Source organism: Urocampus carinirostris, chromosome 20 (assembly GCF_059441175.1).
Source record: "Urocampus carinirostris isolate Australia breed hairy pipefish chromosome 20, RoL_Ucar_1.0, whole genome shotgun sequence".
Classification (NCBI taxonomy): domain Eukaryota; kingdom Metazoa; phylum Chordata; class Actinopteri; order Syngnathiformes; family Syngnathidae; genus Urocampus; species Urocampus carinirostris.
Genome location: NC_142368.1, coordinates 15,397,345 through 15,414,465, shown reverse-complemented (window position 1 = coordinate 15,414,465; position 17,121 = coordinate 15,397,345). Strand labels below are relative to the sequence as shown.

The 17,121-nt window shown below is 38.9% G+C and overlaps 1 protein-coding gene and 1 long non-coding RNA gene across 4 annotated transcripts in view; one reads left to right on the top strand and one right to left on the bottom strand.

Moving 5' to 3' along the window:
* The window catches only part of myb (MYB proto-oncogene, transcription factor), a 29,538-nt gene extending 22,282 nt beyond the window's left edge, over nt 1-7,256 (top strand). For 2 of the 3 annotated variants that reach the window (XM_088325602.1, XM_088325600.1), the window contains exons 9-15: nt 362-535; nt 2,430-2,524; nt 2,605-2,716; nt 4,145-4,240; nt 4,918-5,010; nt 5,109-5,192; nt 6,636-7,256. In XM_088325602.1, coding sequence (XP_088181728.1) covers nt 362-535; nt 2,430-2,524; nt 2,605-2,716; nt 4,145-4,240; nt 4,918-5,010; nt 5,109-5,192; nt 6,636-6,752 — 771 coding nt within the window. In that variant the 3' untranslated portion in view covers nt 6,753-7,256. The remainder of the gene's footprint in view (nt 1-361; nt 536-2,429; nt 2,525-2,604; nt 2,717-4,144; nt 4,241-4,917; nt 5,011-5,108; nt 5,193-6,635) is intronic. The other variant, XM_088325601.1, reaches the window with a different exon arrangement.
* Nucleotides 1-17,121, bottom strand: part of LOC148346351 (uncharacterized) — a 92,408-nt gene that overhangs the window by 41,558 nt on the left and 33,729 nt on the right. The window contains exon 2 of the long non-coding RNA XR_015848338.1: nt 4,107-4,219. This is a non-coding gene — a long non-coding RNA (uncharacterized LOC148346351). The remainder of the gene's footprint in view (nt 1-4,106; nt 4,220-17,121) is intronic.

Sequence of the window (17,121 nt, the reverse complement as noted above, 5' to 3'; positions counted from 1 at the left end):
AGATTTATATGATATATTTGTCGCCGATTTACAATTTCAACCTGGCTAAGACTACATTTTGGGGGCCCATAGATCTCTGTTGGGACCCATCGATTTTTCAGCATGCGAGTCCCGAGGACCCATCACTTTTCACAGCTAAAATCAACACTGAGTACGCACGTTTACATTTTTGGCCAATTTTGGGTTTTAAGGTGCGCCTTATAGTTTATTTTATGGCTGCTTATTAAGCCTGCGGTTTTTAATCTGGTGCGGCTCGTGCAAAGACTAAATTGAGTTGAACTCCCAAATTTTCGCATGAGGCTTTTAATCAGCTGAACTCCAAGTTTACAGTATAGTAATTGTATTTTCCTGCTCTACCCAGATGAATTTTTATCCAAACTGGAGCAACAACAACACCTTGAAGGGCGCGGCCATGTCATTACTTCAACAGCACGCCTCAGCGCCCGTCCAGAGTGGCTCGCCAGAAGAAAGCATCTCGGAATCGAGGGCGCTCGCCTGCGCCATGCCCGAGTACATGGAGTCTGTCATCGACTCAGTAAGCGCCACTTCTACTTTTTTAGTAGGCCGTCTCAGAAGTAGTCAAGTCAGGTCAAGTTCCCTGTCATTTTCCTTACGGGTCTGAGCGTTCACACAAAGTCGGTGAGCAACGCTTGAAACAACAGTGAGCAACGGCAATCCCAACTGTGGCAAGATAATTCATTATCAAACATGTCCAAAACTTGACATCAACTTACATTTTGCTGAGTTTCCGGCAATGCAAAATTATTTTTCACTACAAACGTCGTTTGTTCTTACAATTCTTTCACAAGATATCCATTTCTTTTTTTTCCTGATATCTTTTGTCGCATAATAATAACATTTTTGGGGAATTATTGAGTCGGTTGCACGATACACAACTGTATTTAATTACATTTTTTAGTGGAAGTACAATGTTGGCAACAAGATTGACTTGGTATAATTGGAAATGATTTGAATGCAACACACACTTTTTCTTCTTTTATCCATGTTTTTTTCTTACTATTTTTTAAATTTCTTTGAAAAAAATCTCATTGTGTTTATTTTCTCCGAGCTGTTACTTTTTTCTTTTTGTTCTCTATTGACTTTTTTCCTACATTTCTTTCTTCTTTTTTTCTGGCTTTTTTCTAAATCTTTCCTTCTTTTTTTCCCTCTTCCTTTGTTTTTTTTTCTCAGCTTTTCACTACTTTTTCATATTGGTATTTTTTTCTTTTTTGTTCTATTCCCCCCTTCCTTCAAGTCATTTTGAGCATAATTTTACATCATATTTGGTCATGTTGGGATGAAAGAAGCAAAAACAACCTGAAGAGCCGTTTAGGACCCTTTTTAGTGAGCCGAGCCGAAGAAGCCGGTTCTCGACATGCATAACTACTGTATATTCTCAATTAGACTCATACACACTACTATACTCTCAACTCACACATATCATACTCTCATACACAAACGACCTTACTCTCTGACACGCACTACTGTACTCTCATACACATATTACTATACTCTTTACACCTTAGCAGTGTTCATTTTACCTCTGAAAAGTGATGAGTCCCGGGGACTCGCATGCTCAAAAATCTATGGGTCCCAACAGAGATCTACGGGTCCCCAAAATTTGGTGTTATCGGGGTTGAAATTGAAAATCGGGGACAAATATATAATAAAAATCTATTTATCAATTCAGTTTTAATCATCACATTAATTCATTTTCTGCAGCAAATTATTATTGGTAATATACCGATTAAAGGGATACTGTAACCACAAACCTGTCTTTTTTTCATTTTCTCATTTTATACTTCCTTTTTTTCTTAACTTCTTTATACAACAATCATTCGTAATAAAATGCATCAAAGCAAGTGAGCCGATTGAGAGCCGGCTCTCTTGAATGAGTTGAGCCGAAAAAGCCGGTTCTCTAAAAAGAGACGGACTTTTCACCACACAACTCGAGTAGGGTTACTTTAACTGGATTACTTTCAATTCCTTTTGGATGACTCCAATACCAAATATGCTAATAAAATACAAAATAAACTAAATATGCATAAAATGATGACTCACAACACGTGGTAAGCTTTCTCTCTTGGCTTTGATCTCCGGCAAAACGAACATCAAAGCCACAGAAACAAAATGAAAATCAATCCAAACAGCTTGCCAACATCATTTTTGCCGTTCCGTTACTCCCCAAACCTGCACAAAATTGAGTCATTTGATTCCTATTTAGTTTCTTTTGTCTTTTATTAGCATATTTGGTATTGGAGTCATCCAAAAGTCATTGAAAGTAATCCAGTTAAAGTAACCATACTCATACATACATGCATACATATTTGTATATTCACAGAGGCAGTAGTACAAAACAATTGCACGTATACATTATGCTCATAAACAATGCTAAAGCTAGCCTGAAAACAGCCCTTTTTGTTTCGCAGTTACTGAATCAATCAATGAGTCCGGAGCACTCAGACAGCAAGCATCTACCAATGAGCTCCCCTGTGGGTTCCAAATCTCAGAAGGAGAACCAAATGTGAGTGGCGGTCCACCTTTTTGCAGATTTCTGAAGGAACCAAATTTTGAAATGCACGAAACATCGTCCCTCTTTCTCAGATTTAACACTCCCGACATCCGACGCTCTATCGATTCGTCCCCCTGCACGCCTTCGCCTTTCGGGTCCGCCTTGGATTTGCAGGAGGCCAAGTATGATCCACTCAAGATGCTGGTGAGCAACCATTCTCTTCTCTTTTCTGTGACATAATTTAAAAAAAAAACACTCTAACAAAGGCATCCACTTGGGGTGGTGCGGAAGCACAGTGTAGAAACACAGATTAGCAGTGTTGTTTCGTAAGCGACGCTTGAAACAACAGTGAGCAACGGCAATCCCAAGTGTGGCAACTAAGTCATTATCAAACATGTCTAAAACTGGACATCAACTTACATTTTGCTGAGTCTCCGGCAATGCAAAATTATTTTTCTCTTTTGAAGGAATTGACTCATGTACGATTGCAAAGGTCTTTTGTTTTTACAATTCTTTCACAAGATTTCCATTTCTTTTTTTTTTCCTGATATATTTTGTCGCATAATATTAACATTTTTGGGGGCTTATTGAGTCGGTTGTACGATACAGAACTGTATTTAATTACATTTTTTAGTGGAAGTACAATGTTGGCAACAAGATTGACTTGGTATCATTGGAAATTATTTGAATACAACACAAACTTTTTCTTCTTTTTTCCGTGTTTTTTTTTTTCTACTTTTTTAAAAATTCCTTTGAAAAAAATCTCATTGTGTTTATTTTTTCCGAGCTGTTCCTTTTTTTTTTTGTTCTCTATTTACTTTTTTTCCTTTGTTTCTTTCTTTTTTTTCCTGGCTTTTTTCTGAATTTTTCCTTCTTTTTTTCCTTTTGTTTCTTTTTTTCTCAGCTTTTCACTACTTTTTCATATTGGTATTTTTTTCTTTTTTGTTCTATTCCCCCCTTCCTTTAAGTCATTTTGTGCCTCATTTTACATAATATTTGGTCATGTCGGGATGAAAGAAGAAAAACAACCTGAAAAGCCGTTTAGGACACGAAAGAGCCGGTTCCTTTTAGTGAGCCGAGCCGAAGAAGCCGGTTCTCGAAAAACTCGACTGACTTTACTCAACTTCGTTCTACTTCGACTTGACTTCAAAATACCACATTTAGAACACAACGTCAGGGGAACCCGTGTATTTTGACCTTCATGCACTTTAACTTTGACTTAAGTCGCTTCTTAATTAGTAATTTGGAGCCCTCATTTTTGTGCACTGGCTAGATGTTCTTGTGCACGGAAAAGCTCTGGGTAGTGCACACACACGCGGCTTAGAGGGAACGCTGCTTGGCGGTTGTGTTGAATATTTTGCTTTTATAGCTCTTTGGGTCAAAAAAGTTCCAGACGCCTGTCCTAGAACATGGACAACTAAAATGAATTGATTCATTCATTTCATATGACCTATGTATTGCTAATTGTATTTACCGTATTTTCTGCTCCATCAGCCGCACTTTTTAATTTTTCTGTTTTTAGATGTGCCTTATATTCCGTAAAATACGGTATTCCAAAATGTGAACATTTGGAAAGGCAAACAAAGGGCTTTACCTTATCGATTTTCTAACGTTTGTCTTTGTCGTCTTTAGCCCGCCTCTTTGGATCAGCAAATGGTAGAATCCATCAAACAGGAACCGTTGGAGTGCACCATCGAGCTACCGCCTCTGAAAAAGATCAAACAAGAGGTAAGCAAACACACTGCAGGGCTTCCAGGCAAAATTGCGGCTGATTGAAAAAAAATGCAACACAGATGCATTTCCAATGGCAGTGCAGTACCGAAAAAATCCGCTAGGGGGCCCCGGACTTGAGGGCCCAGATTTCCCTCAAGTGCTTTGAAGCGAACGATGCGACGAAAAATAAACAAAAGAATGCTCCTAGCAAGAAAAGGACTTTTCTGCCAAAATGGACTCAATTACATTCCTAGTTATGCTATGAGGAGGATGATAATGGAGGCTACATGTTCTGTGATGCGTGCACCCAGCGTGACAAAAAAACTGGATTGCATAAATCATTTCGCAATACGAACTTTCAGAAAGCACATTGGATCGGCACAACGACAATACAAACCACAAATTAGCTATGGAAATTCGGTTGCTGCAATTGGACCTTGAGAAGGCATTACAACTGTGGCGGGACGGCAAACCACCAAGAATATATGAACTGAAAAATCTGAAGTGATAACTGCTTTGTATTACCAATTGAGTGCGATGATTAAAACTGAATGAATATATAGATTTATAGATTTATTTGTCACCAATTTACAATTTCAACCTCGATAACCCAAAATTTCGATCCTTAAATTTGGAAAGCAGGACAACGATGGTTCAAATAAAAATTGGAGAAACTGTGTTTTGAATCTCAGGTGGAATCTCCGTGCGAAAGGAGTCCATATATGCAATGGGAAAGCCAAGACATGAACACACAGCTCTTCTCCCCAAACGCACAAGAAGTGCCGGTAAGTCGGACTCTTAATCCGTTTTTTTGTCATCATCGGTAAGCGCAATATTAAATTTAAGAAATTTTACCTTTTTTTTTTTCTCTAAAACCAATCAGGATCTTGTCACAAGTTCGTTGCTAGGGGACGATGGAAAGAAAAACTACCTCCCTCCTCAAAGAACATCTGACAGCCAACTACTGGTATGTCAGCATTACATCAATTGAGGTCGGGGTTGGGTAGGGTTACTTGAACTGGATTACTTTCAATGACTTTTGGATGACTCCAATACCAAATATGCTAATAAAAGACAAAAGAAACTAAATAGGAATAAAATGACGACTCACAACACGTGGTAAGCTTTCTCTCCCGGCTTTGATCTCTTTGATCTCCGGCAAAACCAACATCAAATGCCACAGAAACAAAATGAAAATCAATCCAAACATCATTTTTGCCCTTCCATGTATTCCGTTACTCCCCAAGCCTGCACAAAATGGAGTCATTTTATTCCCATTTAGTTTCTTTTGTTTTTTATGAGCATATTTGGTATCAGAGTAATCTAAAAGTAATTGAAAGTAATCCAGTTAAAGTAACCCTACCCAACCCTGATTGAGGTATCGGATAGGGCACTTAAAGGTATTCCCAGATTCTAAAACGTGCAAAAGATTGGTTTTTGCATAAAACCTATATCAGGCATGAAAATATCTCATTTTTTGAAGAAATTCACCGTTTTGAAGTCAGAGAGAGAGAGAGAGAGAGAGAGGGGGAGAGATTTAGGTAGAGAGAGAGGGAGATTTAGGAAGAGAGAGAGGGAGATTTAGAAAGAGAGAGAGGGAGATTTAGGAAGAGAGAGAGGGGGAGAAAGTCGGAGAGAGAGGGGGAGAGAGAGAAAGATTTAGGAAGAGAGAGAGATTTAGGAAGAGAGAGAGAGAGATTTAGGAAGAGAGAGAGAGAGAGAGATTTAGGAAGAGAGAGAGGGGGAGAAAGTCGGAGAGAGAGGGGGAGAGAGAGAGACAGATTTAGGAAGAGAGAGAGCAAGAAAGTCGGAGAGGGGGAGAAAGTCAGCGAGAGAGAGGGGGAGAAAGTCGGAGAGAGAGAGAGAAAACAAAAAAAGCGAGACGGACAAAGACAATGAAAGTCATAAAGAGAGTGATGAGAGGGAAGAGAAATAGAGTGAGGGATAGAAAGGGTGAGAGATGTAGGAGGCGAGAGGGGTAGAAAGACAGAGAGAGAGAGAGAGAGAGGCATCCTACCCACACCCAACCTCTCAAACTTAAATATCATCGGACTGCAAACAGAATAGTTCAGGATATCAGTCACCAGTCATTTTTTTTAAGTAATTCCTGTTGTTTTTCCCCGGTACTGCAGGGGTAAGGGGACGAGTACATCTAATCTCATCTGTTTCAGAGCTGCCTTATATCTTGTGTTAATGGGATTCAACATCTTGAAAGTGTTACTTCAATAACAGCTCTAGAGGAAATGTGCCATACGGGTTAACTTTGAGACTAAATAACCCGCATATTCGCGTACTTAACTTCAAAAAAATTGATGTTTGGGAATACCTTTAATGGGCAAAAAAGACTGAGAGTGTATTGCCTATTAATTTATTTTTCAAAACATCCTAACATCCTTATTTGTTGCCCCAGCAGTCGCTGAGTTCTTGGCAGCAGACATGCGACAAAATGGAGGAAAGCGCGATGGCGGCCGAGGCCCGCCACATCAAGTATGTCACTGCCTTTCCGACGAGGACGCTGGTGGCGTAGACGGGGACAAGTGAGGACCAATGTTCCCTCTAAGCTGCTTGTGTGCGCATTTGTGCGCTACCTAGAGCTTTTCCGCGCACAAGAAAATCTAGCCGGCTCACAAAAATCAGGGCTCCAAATTGCTAATTAAGAAGCCAATTAAGTCAGAATTACAGTGCATGAAGGGAAAAATACACGGGTTCCCCTGACGCTGTGTTCTAAATGTGGTATTCTGAAGTCAATGTCGAAGTAGAACGAAGTTGAGTAAAGTCAGTAGAGTTTTTCGAGAACCGGCTTCTTCGGCTCGGCTCACTCAAAGGAACCGGCTCTTTCGGGTCCTAAACGGCTCTTCAGGTTGTTTTTGCTTCTTTCATCCCTACACGACCAAATATTATGTAAAATTATGCACAAAATGACTTAAAGGAAGGGGGAATAGAACAAAAAAAGAAAAAAATACCAAAATGAGAATGTAGTGAAAAGCTGAAAAAAAAGTAACAAAAGGAAGAGGGAAAAAAAGAAGGTAGAATTCAGAAAAAAAGCCAGAAGAAAAGAAAGAAGTCGATCTGCAACCTCAGTGGAAATGTTTAAATCTAAACTTAAAACTCACTTCTACTCCATTGCATACGAATAACCTACTCTTGTCGGTTGAAAATAGTTTGTGTAATATAGTGTAACAATCTGTGAAGCCCTTTGAGACTCTTCGTGATTTAGGGCGTCACAAATAAAAATGACTTGACTTGACTTGAAATAAAAGAAGAAGAGTAATAGAGAACAAAAAAGTAACAGCTAGGAAAAAATAAACACAATGAGATTTAAAAAAAAAAAAGGAATTTAAAAAGAGGAAAAAACAAGGAAAGAGAGGAAAAAGTCAAATAATTTCCAATGATACCAAGTCAATCTGGTTGCCAACATTGTACTTCCACTAAAAAAATGTAATTAAATACAGTTCTGTATCGTGCAACTGACTCAATAAGCCCCCAAAAATGTTAATATTATGCGACAAAAGATACCAGGAAAAAAAAGAAATGGAAATCTTGTGAAAGGATTGTAAAAACAAATGACCTTTGTCGTCAATTCATTCAAAAGTGACAAATAATTTTGCATTGCCGGAAACTCAGCAAAATGTAACTTGATGTCAAGTTTTGGACACGTTTGATCATGACTCAGTTGCCACACTTGGGATTGCCGTTGCTCTCTGTTGTTTCAAGCGTTGCTCACCGAGACCCGTGGAAAATTAGAGGGAACATTGGTGAGGACTACGCTAAGCCTTTTTTCGGGGTTCGTACAACAGTTAGGAGAGGCTCCACCGGCATTTTTGCAACTCACCAAAGACTATTGACTATCGAATCCTTCTTTTTCATGTGTATATGATATATACATATAAACAGGGTTGGGTAGGGTTACTTTTACTTGATTACTTTCAATGACTTTTCGATTACTCCAATACCAAATATGCGGAATACATGGAACGGCAAAAACGATGTTTGGATTGATTTTCATTTTGTTTCTGTGGCATTTGATGCTCGTTTTGCCGGAGATCAAAGCCAGGAGAGAAAGCTTACCACGTGTTGTGAGTCATCATTTGATTCCTTTTTTATTTCTTTTGTCTTTTATGAGCAGTAGCCTAGATGGTAGGGCGCCCGCTTTGAGACTGGGAGGTCGCTGGTTCGCGCCTCGGCCGAGTCATACCTAAGACTTATAACATTGGTAAAAATGGCGGCACCCTCTGTTGGCTGCGGCTGCATCGGCTCGCTACAACGGGTCAGGTGTATCGACATTTCGTTCTGTGTACATTGTTACAAAGAATGACAATACAAAGGAAATTATTATTATTATTATTATTTGGTATTGGAGTCATCCAAAAGTAACTGAAAGTAATCCAGTTAAAGTAACCCTACCCCAACCCTGCTTATAAATACAACTACTTTGGGTTTGTTTCTTATGATACGTGTTTGTTTTATATCTTTGGTCCTTTTTTTTATAGTTTTGACTGCGGGGCTATATTATTAGCATTGGGTTGTACTGTTAATTCTGAATTTTAATATTAATATAAAGAACAAGTTGATTAATTTATTTTCAATGTTTTGAGGATGATTTTTTTTTTCCTTCCTGGGGTCTGTTATTGTTTTTATTCCCACAAAATTGGAGCAGTGTTGGATGAATTTAGTATTTAAGCCCTTGATTGTCCAGTGGCATTTTAATGGATTGAAAACTGACTTATTTGTTGAATGACCGTATTTTCCGCACTATAAGGCGCACCCCCCAAAAATAGTTTTTGGTCCTATATTTTCCATACACAAGGCGCACCGGATTCTAAGGCGCTACAATGGGAACGTGGACAAAACAGTCAGATGGTTCAGTCCAACTTATTATCCCTTTAACATTACGAAAGCTTGCAAAGAAGCAAATACGATGTCCGGAAACAGTGTCTGTACGATGTCACTCAAATGCATCGTTCCAAATATCATTCGGAAGGTTAAAATCTTGGGATTCAAGAAATGCCAACCATTCCTTAGTTTCTATTTTCTTTTTCGCTCGCAACTTCACTGCGCATATGGCAATAAACACTTTGAATTGAATTCAGTTTAAAAATAGACTCATCACAGAAACATCAACATCGTTCTAAAACAAGATACCGGGAAACTTTAAAGCCGCATAGCTCACCTAAGTTCTCTTGCAGCCATCACGTTCAATAATGATACGTAACCATGGTCCCCCTTACAACCGTGAGTGTCGTAAATCCAGGAGAGTCAAATATTTACAAATACAGAATAGTAACATTCATCTTTTTCAGCCAATTGCAGGCTTTGTTTCGCCCCTTTCGCCTATGCGAGCTTGTAAATGATAAAAAGGATCCGCCCCCTTTACCTCCGATAACTTTAGCCAATAGTGACTTATTCAAATGCTGATTGACACATTGGTTAGCCAATGAAACGCCGTTATATAAATCCCAGCATGCACCGCGGACGACTTCGACTTCAGGGGAAAATCTAGTCGGCTGCTTGCTTTAGTTGCAAGACGTTGCGACTTAATATTGATTCCTATACAAGGCGCACTGTATTATAAGCCGCATGGTCAGCTTTTGAAAAAAATAAAGGCTTTTAGGTGCGCCTATAGTGCGGAAAATACGGTACATGATTTTGAGATCTTTTTTAAAGGCTGTAATGGGTCTACTTATGATTTCAAGTGTTGGGTGCTCAGGTCACCTCCTGTTAAACACAAAACTACTGAACAAGCTGTATTAACTAACGTCAGTCGCGTTTTACGCCACAGAAGGGACAACCTTTTACAAGTATTACATGTTTACCGCATTGTCACCTTTGAATTTCATTCAGTTATTTATTTTTGTGACCGGGGAAGCGTTCCGAGAACAAACTTTTGACACTTGTGTGAAACCGCAAGCTTCCACCAGCAATTTTGTCCATTGAAAAAAAGTACTTAACACTGATATTTCGGGATTTTTATTTTGTTTTCTTTTGAAATATTACATGTATTTGAATCGTTTTGCATCTCTTGGTAGCCCATTTCAAACACTGTCTTCTTTTGTTTTGACCCTTTTTTTGAGGTGCTTTGTTGGATAGATTTTATGCAAAATTTTATAAAAAATGTTTATACATGCCAAGTTTTCACATGTTTTTATACTTTTGGATACTGCCTAGTAAATAAAGTGTGTTGTTTATACTATAAGCTTGTGTTTTTGTGTGTTTTTCTGTATTTGAGGAGAGAACATGAAAAAAAATGATACATTGTTTTGTAGATCAACACACCCTTGAGCAGTTCAATTGAAAAACTCAGCAAAGAAATGGAGGGGAGTTCCTCAAGGCTTTGTAAGAGATACAGATTATTTCTCAATATTGTAAAAACATGCAGTTCAATTGAAAAATCGAGGGGAGTTCCTCAAGGCTTTCTAAGAGATACAGATTATTTCTCAATATTGTAAAAACATGCAGTTCAATTGAAAAATTGAAGGGAGTTCCTCAAGGCTCCGTAAGAGATACAGATGATTTCTTAATATTGTAAAAAAAAAAAAATGTAAAAATAAAATTGTAATACAACATTTTATTTACAAAGTTCAAATCGTATCACTTATAGAATAGAATAGTCTTTTGTGTCATTAATAAAAACCTAGTAAAACATTTTTCAATGAGATTAGACATGGCACGACAAGAGATACAAGATAAACACGTATTAGAGAAAAATATTTATATGTTAGCGCTTGGAGAGTTAATTATTTTTCAGAACAAAAATGAAAAATATGCAATCACATAAAGCACCAAACCCTTTTCCAAATACAACTGGCAAGATAGGTATTTTTCCACAGCCTTACGCAGTTGAGAGTGGATATGTCTTGAAACGGGTCGGGAAGCAGGAAGTAGGAACTGATTTGCGTAGACGATCTGTCACTTTAATTGAGAAAGAAAAGTTGTCCGACACACAAACGGACCAAAAACAAAACAAATCAGGCTCAAATGCAGGCAAAACTACAGACTAGGCCTTTAATGGGATTAAACAGAACTTGCAGGAATCTCTCAGAATGTTACACCGGAGTGCAACAAAGTCCAACAAGCAAAACAAGAATAAACGGGTATCAACAAGTTTTCAACAAGGGTAATCAACGATCTGGCAAAGGGTAGTTCCAAAAATCACATTTAAGTACCCGTAGGAGTAATCAGGAAATGCAGGTCAGCCGGTGTCAAGGGGCGGGGCCAGCTGGGCGCTATGACAACCGTGCAGGACATGACAGGATACGGCTCCGGGGAAAAAACTGTCCCCGAGCATGTTAGTCCTTGTTTTAAGGGACCTGTAGTGCCTACCAGAGGGTAATAGGTCAAAGAGGTGGTGGCCAGAGTGAGAGTGGCCCTATATAATATTGTTGTCGATGAAACCACTGCTGCTCTCACACAAAAAACAAACAATTCCATAAGGTTGACTGTTTAGTCAAGCAGAAAAAATGAATGTGTTCCACAAGGGTCAATGCAGGGTCCACAGTAGTTTTAAAGGTTTTTCTATTTCAGACTCTTGAGATTACAACAAAACCTACCCATCCCTACAGTTACGGGACCTGATATTAACGTCGATTTTCAACAAAGTGTCAATGTACTGGGTTGACCTCAAGACTTGAGGGCAGTGTTCCCTCTAAGCTGCGCGCAAGCGCAATTGCGCACTGCTCGCACATTCTCGGCGCACAAGAAAATCTAGCCGGCGCACAAAAATCAGGGCTCCAAATGGCTCATTAAAAAGCGACTTAAGTCAAAGTTACAGTGCATGAAGGTCAAAATACACGGGTTCCCCTGACGTTGTGTCGAGTCGAGGTAGAACGAAGTTGAGTAAAGTTAGTAGAATATGTCGAGAACCGGCTTCTTCGGCTCGGCTCACTAAAAGGAACCGGCTCTTTCGGGTCCTAAACGACTCTTCGGGTTGTTTTTGCTTCTTTAATCCCAACATGACCAAAAATTATGTAAAACTATGCACAAAATGACTTAAAAGAAGGGGGAAATAGAACAAAAAAGAAAAAAAATACCAAAATGAAAAAGTAGTGAAAAGCTGAGGAAAAAAAGAAACAAAAGGAAGAGAAAAAAAGAAGGAAAAATTTAGAAAAAAAGCCAGAAAAAAAAGAAAAGAAAGAAATGTAGGAAAAAAGTCAATAGAGAACAAAAAGAAAAAAATAACAGCTTGGAAAAAATAAACGCAATGGGATTTTTTTCAAAGGAATTTAAAAAAAAGTAGAAAAAAACCACGGAAAAAATAAGAAGTTTGTGTTGCATTCAAATAATTTCCAATGACATCAAGTCAATCTTGTTGCCAACATTGTACTTCATCTAAAAAATGTAATTAAATACAGTTGTGTATCTTGCAACCAATTCAATAAGCCCCCAAATATGTTAAAATTATGCGACAAAATATATCAGGAAATAAAAAGAAATGGAAATCTTGTGAAAGAATTGTAAAAACAAATGACGTTTGTTGGCCCTGCAACCTTTGCAATCGTACATGAGTCAATTCATTAAAAAGTGAATATTTTTTTTGCATTGCCAAAAACTCAGCAAAATGTAACGTGATGTCAAATTTTGGACATGTTTGCTCATGATTTAGTTACCACACTTGGGATTGCTGTTGCTCACTGTTGTTTCAAGCGTTGCTCACCCACTTTGTGTGAACGCTCAGACCCCTGCAAAATTACAGGGAACATTGTTTGAAGGGGGGATAAATGTTATGACGTGGCAACCTGAGTGAGAAGCAGACTTTCACATTAGGAATCGCACCGCAGCAAAAAACTCCCCCCGAAACCTTAAAGCCCACACGTCACACAGACACCTGCTTTCCCCGAGTGGGAAAGCAGCTGCAGGGTGTGTGTCTAAGTGCGCCCGGCAGTCTTTCTTTGCAAAAAAAACTACTCTGAGAAGACAACGTACTGTAGTGTTGTGGCAGCAAGAACATTAAAAAGATGGATGGGCTTGGATGTGTGGTTGACCTACTGCCTCTTGCCAAAACTTATTCAGGCATGAGCGGTACTGAAATGTTTTGAAGCATGCCTATCCAGTGTTCTGGTTTGCCCGCGTCCCTGCGTCCTAGACGCATTATTTTTGCTGGGGACGCATCGTGTCAAATTAACGTGCGTCCCCGGGACACAACTTTTTGGACACGAAAGATTTACCGCACCCCAAACTTCTCGTCAGGCAGATCGCCATTGTTGTTTTGGTCTCGCTGTTCGAGTTTTCGTCCGCACGCCGATCTCCAGTTCGAGTTGTGTTGTGAAAGTCCGTCTCTTTTTAGAGAACCGGCTTTTTCGGCTCAACTCATTAAAGAGCCGGCTCTCAAACGCCTCACTTGCTTTGATGCATTATATTCCGAATTATTATGTTGTATATAGAACAGTGTTCTGGTCGTCCCGCGTCCCTGCGTCCTAGACGCATTATTTTTGCTGGGTACGCATCGTCTCAAATCAACGTGCGTCCCCGGAACGCAACTTTATTGACACGTAATCGCCATTATCATTTTTTAACAAAGATTTTTTGTCAGGCAGATCCGGGATTGTTGTTTTGGTCTCGCGGTTCGAGTTTTTGTCCGCACGCCGATCTCGGCAAACGGAGGTTGTCGTCGAGGGAATGCGAAAATCAACACAAAATTGGTCATTTCATTGGTCTCAGTAATAAGTTGAAACTTAATGCCGAAAGTGATAACAACGGCAATAATTCCGGCACAAAAAAACGGCGGAGAAATTCTTCGGAAGATCGCGGAGGCAAGGAAAACACGTGTGTTGAAGCCAACGACTCGACGAAAGAAAATAAACAAAAGAATACTAGCAAGAAAAGGACTTTTCTGCCAAAATGGACTCAATTATATTCCTGGTGACGCTTTGAGTAGGATGATAATGGATTGGACCTTGAGAAGGCATTAAAATCTAAAGTGATAACTGCTTTGTATTACCAATTAATTGTGATGATTAAAACAGCATGAATATATAGGTTTATATGATATATTTGTCACCGATTTACCATTTCAACCTCGATAACACAAATTTTGGGGAGCCATAAATCTCTGTTGGGACCCATAGAATATTGAGCATGCGAGTCCCCTGGACCCATTACTTTTCTCAGGTAAAATGAACATTGTAGCATATATATTTGATCTAATCTAAAAATGAAAATGAAAAATATATAAAATAGAAGCAGCTATTGGTGTTCCACAAGGCTTAATACCAGGTCCCCCAAATTTTACTTATAAGCTTTTCTACAAGTGCATAATATACCTAAAAAATTATTTTTACGCATGTTCTCCAAAATCCTATGAACTGTAACAGGAAAAAGACAACATCATATTTCTCAAAAATCCTGCAAAAACTGTCCCGCTTTGACCACAGAAAACAAATGCCCGCCTTGAAAATGATAACTTTTTATCACCTTTCAGCAGCGCACCGATAATATTATCATTCAAAGTACAGAACTCAAACAGCACGATAATATCAAGTCCAATCCACATGGCACAATGTAAAAAACACGCGGAAAATCTATTTGACTAAAAGAGGAAGTTCCAACACGAACATTTTTTGCATATATCCCCCTTTCCCTTTTCAAATCAAACATGTCTGTCGTAAGCAGATTGGCTCATAAATTCAGTTTGCCGTGTCGCAATGGATTTATAGCCGGATGTTGCAGAAAGTTTCAGGCTAGGCTCATACACAGGGTTGGGTAGGGTTACTTTAACTGGATTACTTTCAATTACTTTTGGATTACTCTGATACCAAATATGCTAATAAAAGACAAAAGAAACTAAATATGAATAAAATGATGACCAGGGTTGGGTAGGGTTACTTTAACTGGATTACTTTCAATTACTTTTGGATTACTCCAATACCAAATATGCTAAAAAAAGACAAAAGAAACTAAATAGGAATCAAATTATGACCAGGGTCGGGTAGGGTTACTTTAACTGGATTACTTTCAATGACTTTTGGATGACTCCAATACCAAATATGCTAATAAAAGACAAAAGAAACTAAATATGAATAAAATGATGAGTCCCAGGGTTGGGTAGGGTTACTTGAACTGGATTACTTTCAATTACTTTTGGTTTACTCTAATAGCAAATATGCTGATAAAAGACAAAAGAAACGAAATATGAATAGAATTATGACCAGGGTTGGGTAGGGTTACTTTAATTGGATTACTTTCAATGACTTTTGGATGACTCCAATGCCAAATATGCTAGTAAAAGACAAAAGAAACTAAATATGAATAGAATTATGACCAGGGTTGGGTAAGGTTACTTTAACTGGATTACTTTCAATGACTTTTGGATGACTCCGATACCAAATATGCTAATAAAAGACAAAAGAAAATAAATAGGAATAAAATGATGACTCACAACACGTGGTAAGCTTTCTCTCCTGGCTTTGATCTCTTTGATCTCCGGTAAAACGAACATAATATGCGACAGAAACAAAATGAAAATCAATCCAAACATCATTTTTGCCGTTCCGTGTATTCCGTTACTCCCCAAGCCTGCACAAAACGTATTCATTTTATTCCTATTTAGTTACTTTTGTCTTTTATTAGCATATTCGCTATTGGAGTAATCCAAAAGTAAATGAAAGTAATCCAGTTAAAGTAACCCTACCCAACCCTACTCATACACCCCCACAATTTACAGTACAATGGTGGCCTGCGTAGATTAGTCGGGCCTGATTTCAACATTCCCTGACCGCTTTTGTGGTCGGAGATCCGTATGGGGTATGATTGTAAGACTGTTCGGGTCGGACCCTCCCTGCTGGCAGCGGTCAGGTATGAGGGCTGGGCTGAGCTGTTGTGGTCTGATAATCCCCCTGAGACCCCCCCGTCACACCACCAACCAGTGTCCCCTCTAAGCTGCGCGCGTGCGCAATTGCGCACTGCTCGTCGCGCATTCTCAGCGCAGAAGAAAATCTAGCCAGCGCATAAAAATGAGGGTTTGAAATTGCTAATTAAGAAGCGACTTAAGTCAAAGTTACAGTGCATGAAGGTAAAAATACAGGGGTTCCCCCGACGTTGTGTCCTAAATGCGGTATTTTGAAGTCGAGCCGAAGTAGAACGAAGTTGAGTAAAGTTAGTAGAGAACCGGCTTCTTTGGCTCGGCTCACTCAAAGGAACTGGCTCTTTTGGGTCCTAAACGGCTCTTCGGGTTGTTTTTGCTTCTTTAATCCCAACATGACCAAATATGATGTAAAATCATGCACAAAATGACTTAAAGGAAGGGGGGAATAGAACAAAAAAGAAAAAAATACCAAAATGAAAAAGTAGTGAAAAGCTGAGAAAAAAAGAAACAAAGGGAAGAGAAAAAAAGAAGGAAAAATTTAGAAAAAAAGCCAGAAAAAAAAGAAAAGAAAAATGTAGGAAAAAAAAGTAAATAGAGGACAAAAAGAAAAAAGTAACAAAAAAGTAGAAAAAGTTTGTGTGTCATTCAAATAATTTCCACCGGCCAATCCACCTGAAATGCATGTCTTTGGAATGTGGGAGGAAACCGGAGTGCCCGGAAGAAACCCACGCAAGCACAGAGAGAACATACAAACTCCGCACAGGAAGTCCGGTAGCTGGATTTGAACCCACACAGGAGGTTCCCGAGACCTTAGAACTGTGCCGCACACGCGCTAACCACTGCGCCACCGTGCTGCCCAAAATGTTAATATTATGCGACAAAATATATCAGGAAATAAAAAGAAATGGATATCTTGCGAAAGAATTGTAAGAACAAATGAAGTTTGTAGGCAATCGTACATGAGTCAATTCATTCAAAAGAGAAAAATCATTTTGCATTGCCGGAAACTCAGAAAAATGTAACTTGATGTCAAGTTTTGGACATGTTTGCTAATGACTTAGTTGCCACACTTGGGATTGCTGTTGCTCACTGTTGTTTC